Source organism: Protomyctophum parallelum (genome assembly GCF_964188405.1).
Source record: "Protomyctophum parallelum genome assembly, chromosome: 22".
In the NCBI taxonomy this organism is placed as follows: Eukaryota; Metazoa; Chordata; class Actinopteri; order Myctophiformes; family Myctophidae; genus Protomyctophum; species Protomyctophum parallelum.
In genome coordinates this window covers 9096714-9104674 of record NC_139714.1, presented here as the reverse complement: position 1 = coordinate 9104674, position 7961 = coordinate 9096714, and the positions used below count along the sequence as shown (strand labels likewise).

Sequence of the window (7961 nt, the reverse complement as noted above, 5' to 3'; positions counted from 1 at the left end):
TCCATAGCACTCAAACATCCTGTCATCTGCAGTTTATTAGCACAACTATGTAAACTAAACATGAACTTCTCATGGTTGTACAGTAGGTTGTTGGTTGACTCAACATCGGGTTGTAAATGATCTGGTTGTCACATAGTATCAGGACCAGCTCAGTGGCCTGGTGGTCAGAGTGTCTGCCCTGAGACTGCACACAAACTAAAAGCCGGGTTTCGAGAGGGCTGAAGCGCGATGGTCAGGACTGGGAAGAGGAGTGTACCAGACAGTGGGTCTTTACCATAGAAATACATTTATATACAATACAATAGTATTTATTTCATTGTATCTGTACTTTACTTAGTATTTGTATTTTCTGGATGTCTGGAAAATATTTTGTTTATATTTTACAACGCATCACTATGCAACTTGTATATGAGCTTGTAGATTGTCTCTTTCCAAGAAATCTTAAAAAAATTATGTGGAATGTGTTTTTAACACAAATATTGTACATATGGGGGGGGGGGGGTCCCTGGCAGAAAATATAGGTGTCTTTGACATGAACATTTTTGAGAACCACAGATATAAACTATTGACTTTCTCCTGTCTCTCTGCAGTCATCCTGGCCCCCAGAGACTGACTGTCTCTCTCTCTCTCTACTGTCTCTCTGCAGTCATCCTGGCCCCCAGAGACTGACTGTCTCTCTCTCTCTCTCCTGTCTCTCTGCAGTCATCCTGGCCCCCAGAGACTGACTGTCTCTCTTTCTCTCATGTCTCTCTGCAGTCATCCTGGCCCCCAGGGACTGACTGTCTCTCTTTCTCTCCTGTCTCTCTGCAGTCATCCTGGCCCCCAGAGACTGACTGTCTCTCTCTCTCTCCTGTCTCTCTGCAGTCATCCTGGCCCCCAGAGACTGACTGTCTCTCTTTCTCCTGTCTCTCTGCAGTCATCCTGGCCCCCAGAGACTGACTGACTGTCTCTCTTTCTCTCCTGTCTCTCTGCAGTCATCCTGGCCCCCAGGGACTGACTGTCTCTCTTTCTCCTGTCTCTCTGCAGTCATCCTGGCCCCCAGGGACTGACTGTCTCTCTCTCTCCTGTCTCTCTGCAGTCATCCTGGCCCCCAGGGACTGACTGTCTCTCTCTCTCCTGTCTCTCTGCAGTCATCCTGGCCCCCAGAGACTGACTGTCTCTCTCTCTCTCCTGTCTCTCTGCAGTCATCCTGGCCCCCAGGGACTGACTGTCTCTCTCTCTCCTGTCTCTCTGCAGTCATCCTGGCCCCCAGAGACTGACTGTCTCTCTCTCTCTCCTGTCTCTCTGCAGTCATCCTGGCCCCCAGGGACTGACTGTCTCTCTCCTGTCTCTCTGCAGTCATCCTGGCCCCCAGAGACTGACTGTCTCTCTTTCTCCTGTCTCTCTGCAGTCATCCTGGCCCCCAGGGACTGACTGACTGTCTCTCTTTCTCCTGTCTCTCTGCAGTCATCCTGGCCCCCAGAGACTGACTGTCTCTCTCTCTCCTGTCTCTCTGCAGTCATCCTGGCCCCCAGGGACTGACTGTCTCTCTCTCTCCTGTCTCTCTGCAGTCATCCTGGCCCCCAGGGACTGCTCCGACTACAACGCGTTGGACCAAAGGAAGAACGGCGTGTACAACGTGACACCGGACCACCGCAACGGAACCTTCCAGGTAGAGGGACTATATGAAATGTCCATGTCACCATTATTGTGGCCCAAAGATTATTTTGCGATTAAACTATGTTGTCCCCGATAATCAAATGTATGCTTAAAACTCTTCCACTTTTGTGAATGCGCTTGCACCCCAGCGTTCATAATCTGTGGGGTACATTAGCCAAAAATATGACCCTTTTTTTTTGGCAAAGATATTTTACGTACATAAAAAAGTACAGTACAGAGCCGACTCAGGTCCAGTCAGTGCATGACGAGGACAATTTCATGATAAAAATCTCTGCGATATGACTATTGAGAGCATTTTCTAAATCGTGATTAGGGATGGGGCAGAAATAATTGCAATTAGCCATATTATCGCCATAATCAAAATATACTTCAAACTCCACTTTTTTCCCTAATCCGGGGAGAACAAAAACAGCCGATCCACCTCAGCTCAGTGAGCTTGTAGATCTGCAATTTTTTGCAAACCAATTTGTGTAGACCATAGCAAGTGCGCTCCTAAACAGGTCCGTTTGATCAACTATAGAGGGTTTAAAAAGTGCTACTGAATTTGCAGCTGCATTTAAATCTCTGCAATACGAATATTGTGAGTGGGTTTTTAATCACGATAAACAGTAACAACGATTATGGTCCTTATCACAACTTCTAGGTGTTCTGCGACATGGAGTCGTTCGGTGGCGGCTGGACCGTGGTCCAGCAGCGGCTCAACGGATCCGTCAGCTTCAACCGCACCTGGGCCGAGTACAAGAAGGGCTTCGGAGACTTCAGGTTTGTGTGAGAGGGTTGACGGTTCCAATCCCTCTGGACGGCTTTCTGTGTTTTTCGTTTTTTTCTAAATAAGGGTCTTCACTGAAAAAAACAAACGCGGCAGTGGCTGAATAATTAATTCATGAATACCTGGAACTTTCAAATGAAATAGCAAAAATAGCAGTTCTCGTAGATCAGCTCTTTTCTACTGTTGTACGACGAAGTAGAAAATGGGGCTTATAATTACACTAATCGATTTAGTCGGTTATATAAATAGACTTTATTCCTGTGTTGATTCGTATAAAGCGGTCTCGAGCCACGAGAGGCACCACCAAGCGAGTGCCAGATGTTGTGAAGCCGACCCGTAAGACCCCCGAAATGTCAAGTGCTGCATGCAGTCAAATCCGTCGCCCGTTTTTTTTAGTGTGAGAATGCATTGCAAAAGGGGTTGCAAAAGTCGCTGTTAGTTTCGTCAATGACTATGACGAAAAATGTTTGTCAACTACCCTTTTTCACTGACGAAAAATGTATTAAAACTATAAATGAAAACTAAGCTATGATATAAACTAATTTAAACAATTACGTCAACAAATAATTAGTAGCACTAAGACAAGTCATTTTATGGATGGTTGCGCGTGGGTGTCACACTCGGAAAAGAGTTGATCTACAACTTCACAACGCGCTTGTCGATCTTCGGTACAGTATAAATCAGGCATTAGGACCCCATCAAGGCCTGCAAAAATGTAATTTCAGTTGATTAAATGAACTGTATTTAGTCGGCTAAAAACGAAACTAAAACGTTTCAGACGACAAACATACTGTATGTCTAAAACTGAATGGAATAATATTCAAAAGACAACTAAAACTGCATCTACTGTCAAAGTGAACACTGAGTGTTGGGTCATATACGTTGCATTCCAAAAACACATCTTCTCTCCACACTTTGAGCTCAGAATCAGCTAACAAGTCACTGTCCTCCTTTCACCTCTCCTCAAATTACCCTCTCCTCCGTGCTAGCTAGGTGTGTGAATTCCATCTGGGAAACGACCAAGCGCAGTGATATATTAGCTTATAACTTCCCTCTTTTATAACCTCCTTCTTCCTCTCGTCGGCTCTCTTACAGGCTGAATTATGGGTCCCTATAACAAATGATGATATCCCCTTGCTGATCTAAGAACAGCAAGCCTTTATTTATAATCTCTTAGTTCTTTCGCTTCGCTTCTCTCCAAGTAAAACTAACGAAATAACGATGATTGAAAAACATTTTGAGTTAACTGAATTAAAAATGGAAACTAGGCTTGACACAACAATGAACAGAACTATAACTAACTGAAACTCCGTTGCGTGTTTACTAAACCAGTGGTTCCCAAACTTGTTCATGTCAAGGACGGCCCAAATTGACATTTCTTAGCCTGGGAGTCCGGGACCCCCATTCGTACGGCTCTAGCAGTCACTTTCAACCGTTTTCATTTCAAGGACCCCCAGTTTGACATGCATTAAGCTACGGACGCCCATTTTAACAGCATTTCTATCTCTGGGACCCCAATTTATATTGTAAAATCAATGTTAATTTAATTCTGAGAGTGTACAAATTTGAACCATTCCATTTGTAGAGTTACAGACCCATAAGGGTCCATTTGGTTCCAAACTATATCATTTAGCTGGGATCCCCTGGAACTCCATCAAGGACCCCTGGTGGTCCCCGGACCCCACTTTGGGAACCAATGTACTAAACTAACTAATATCTCTCCCACACAGGGGTGAGTTTTGGTTGGGTAACGACCACATTCACCTGCTGACAAAGTCCAAAGACATGATCCTTCGCATCGAGCTGGAGGATTTCGAGGGCGTCCGCGAGTACGCCAAGTTTGACCAGTTCTACGTGTCCAACGAGTTCCTCCGCTACCGCCTGTCCATTAGCGGCTACAGGTACGGACAAAGCTTTTCAGCGTCAATCAACTGACTGACTGAATCAACTGATTAAGTAAAGCCTATGATGTGGAGCTCATACTGAAATTGCAGGCCAAGTGAACCTTTACCATGCAAAATATCAAGCTCTGTTGTGTGCAGGAGATGTGTACACAACCTTTTGTGCACTTTTTAGACAACGTTTTCAGCCGCTTGTTTAAATGCATTGAGAGTTTAGTCGCTTCTAATAATTGCTATAGTAAGAGATTCAAATGCCCCACTGCTCGGTTGGCGCAGACTGCAGAGGTAAAGTGCCTGCTCAACACTGCAGAGGTTGTGGGCTCGAATTCGCTGTGGTGCTTCAGGCGTTGTCGAGCATCTATAGTCTATACTGTATACCAGTGTTTTTCAACCAGTGGTCTGGGGACCACCAGTGGTCCTTGAGGGGGCTCCAGGTGGTCCCCAGCTAAATGATGGAGATTGAGATGTTAACCAAATGGACCCTTATTAGATTCTTAACTCTTGGGAGCGTAAAATGAAACCCAATGGACCTTTGTAGAAGTCTACATAATTAGAGAATGTAGAAGAATTGTTATTTTGATCAATGCCTGTTCTCTCTCCTATGGTACCAACATCAATACAATACAACATGTGTGGACAAAATCTTATGCAACGACAACTAAATTCTTAAGTCTTGGGTCTGAGAGGCTAAGTGTCATCAAATGGTGGTCCGTGGCTCAAATGGCAAACAAATAATGGGCCTTGATACGAAAAGGTTTGAAAACCACTGGTGTATACGAACACAATTGGCCCGTGTTCGTGGGAGGGGAAGGTGGGAGCGTGATCATTGTCACTGCATGTAATGTAATGCTACCCGTCAGCAGGGAGTGTTATGTTGGGCGGGAGGAGTACTGTAGGTCAAAGGCTCTGCGTCCTCCCAGTGTGGGCTCTTCACTGGCAGGTGAATCAGTAGGATACAACAGCAGTGACAACACAGACATGTGGGTGGGTGGAGAGGAATCATTCGGCATAACGACTTGGAAAAAGGGGCTAAAAAGCACAAAAAATATAAGATATCATCGTGCCGTATAAGTTATATACGGCACGGAATGTGCAAGTCTGCTCCCTTCCAAAAAGAAAAAATATATATAATAGATTATGGTTCAGTCAGTAGTCACTGCAGGCAAGCAGCACCTCCGCAGATTATATTAAAAAAAGAAAATAAATTATAACTACATTTCCACGCTTCATCCGACTCCTCACGGCAGACAGTAACTTGAGTGTTTAATAAAGCAAAACTAAAGGAGCAATTTGTTTTTTGTGACAGAGGTCCCTGGACTGCTCTCGACTATCGATTTCATAAGAAAAGCTTTATTTTCTAAAGGTACGCCAGCGTGACATTTGCATAACTATGCAATTTAAATCAAATTTGAAAGGATGTCTGAGTAGGACAACCATTTTAAAACACCATTTTCATATAATGACAGTAAGGTTGCACCATGGGGACCACTTGTAAAAGAATGCTGTAATTGAAAACCTCTTTGCTAAGATGTAGGGGGCTACGGAGATCTTAATAACAGCTGATAAAAATATACTATATATATTATATATATATTATGTGTCCAGATCTGACTGAGAGCCTGCCATTGGATTTTGTGTTTGTTTCTTTGTTTGTTTCTTCATATCATATGAAAGCAGGGAATCATAGCTTCAAATTGACATATTGGTTGTTCAGTTTGACCCACCAATTTAGAGATATTTTGGAGATATGGCTTATATAGTAATGTCTTGCGGAGAACAGCGAGTTGAGAAAACAGGCCTGAAAGGTTCACTTATGTGGTCTACCTAGCTATATGTTTAAGCATTTATTTCATATTTACATGTCAATTTCAGCTCTGACATGATTTCAGACATACTCGTATGTGAATAGTCTGCCTGTGCGATTAACTGATTTTGGATAAAAAATAAAAAATAAATCAGTTTTTCTCCTCTGGTGAAAAGCTGGAGGTTGCACTTGCACGATGACATGCTCCCAGTCAAATCTGGTCACATATGTACAGTATTCACAAACACACAAAAATCATTGCTGTCGGGCACAAACCTTGCATCTCCATATTTCTGTGATTGAGTTTTTATTCATTCATTCAAGTTTTATTTATTCTCAAAATTACACGGAGTAATTAAACTCATTTTCAGTGTCGTCGAGTAATACAATATAATTTAAAAAAAAAACATCACAATACATCAGAAGATCAGGAAAAGGAAAACAAAAGGTATACATGTGAATTACAGTACATATGGTTTACAAATAAAATCTAAGACAAATTTCAAAACAATCTAAGCAGTTCTCGTCTCTCTCGTCTATGTTTTGTTTTGGTAAATGGATGCCCTCATTATGTTGTATAAGAGCGATGCGCAAAAGTAGCCAACATAGTAGATCTACAAGCTCACAATGCACCGGCGACATGTGAGCTTGAGGATCTGCCATTGAATTCCTTTAAATGCGATTATTTTTTTCACAACCAAATACTGCGTTTGTGTTTGAATGTAAACCACACAGCGGCACGGCGGGGAACGCCATCAGCTTCAACAAGCACTTCAACCACGACCAGAAGTTCTTCACCACGCCGGACCGCGACAACGACATGTACCCGGGCGGAAACTGCGGCGCCTACTACAGCTCCGGCTGGTGGTTCGACGCCTGCATGTCGGCCAACCTCAACGGCAAGTACTACCACAAGAGGTACAAGGGCGTGCGGAACGGCATCTTCTGGGGCACCTGGCACAACATGACCACGGAGTACTACCCCACCAACTACAGGCAGGCCTTCAAGACCGTCAAGATGATGATACGGCCCAAGAACTACGCGCCGTAGGATGGATGGATGGATGGATGGATGGATGGATGGATGGACGTGACAAATGACGTGGACGGACGGACTCCCTGAGATGGACAAGACGATATGGGCATAAAGACGAAGACGCTCCCACACATGCACGCAGTCACGCATGTATTAACTATGCTCCTACAAACAGAACAAAGCACACGTGACGTTTGTATTACTATACTTGTCAGGACATCAAAACGTTTGGACGGTAATTTTATTGAATGCCATTTTTACCTATTTCTGCCATTAACCCTATAACCCCAATGCCCGAGTTTAGTTTTACGGTGTCATGTGCCCCAAATAGCTGATCTACAAGCTCTGGGGGTTGTTTGATCAGCTATTTTGTTAGATTTTATAAAACTAACATTTCTATAACCATAAAACAACAAAAGGTCCTCACTGTATCTCAATTCATACTATAGTTTTGGGGGACATTTGACCTTTACAAGTAAAGTAATACAAATGGAACATGCGTTGGAACACACACCCCTCCCCCCGCACGCACGCACGCACACACACACACACACACACACACACACACACACACACACACACACACACACACACACACACACACACACACACACACACACACACACACACACACACACACACACACACACACACACACACACACACACACACACACACACACACACACACAACATGAACCTTTAGGACCACTTTGATGCAGTAATGAGAAATGAACCAGAAAGAAGAAAGAAGAAAGCAGTAAAGCCTGTGGGAGGCGGAGGTGATGTGATA

At 43.8% G+C, this 7961-nt stretch overlaps 1 protein-coding gene across 1 annotated transcript in view; it reads left to right on the top strand.

The window, feature by feature from the left end:
* Window positions 1–7200, top strand: part of fgl2a (fibrinogen-like 2a) — a 23187-nt gene extending 15987 nt beyond the window's left edge. Inside the window, exons 3-6 of the mRNA XM_083757773.1 lie at window positions 1551–1651; window positions 2303–2421; window positions 4159–4329; window positions 6869–7200. Of these exons, the coding sequence (XP_083613899.1) occupies window positions 1551–1651; window positions 2303–2421; window positions 4159–4329; window positions 6869–7184 (707 nt within the window). The 3' untranslated portion in view covers window positions 7185–7200. The remainder of the gene's footprint in view (window positions 1–1550; window positions 1652–2302; window positions 2422–4158; window positions 4330–6868) is intronic.
* Window positions 7201–7961: the final 761 nt, after the last annotated feature.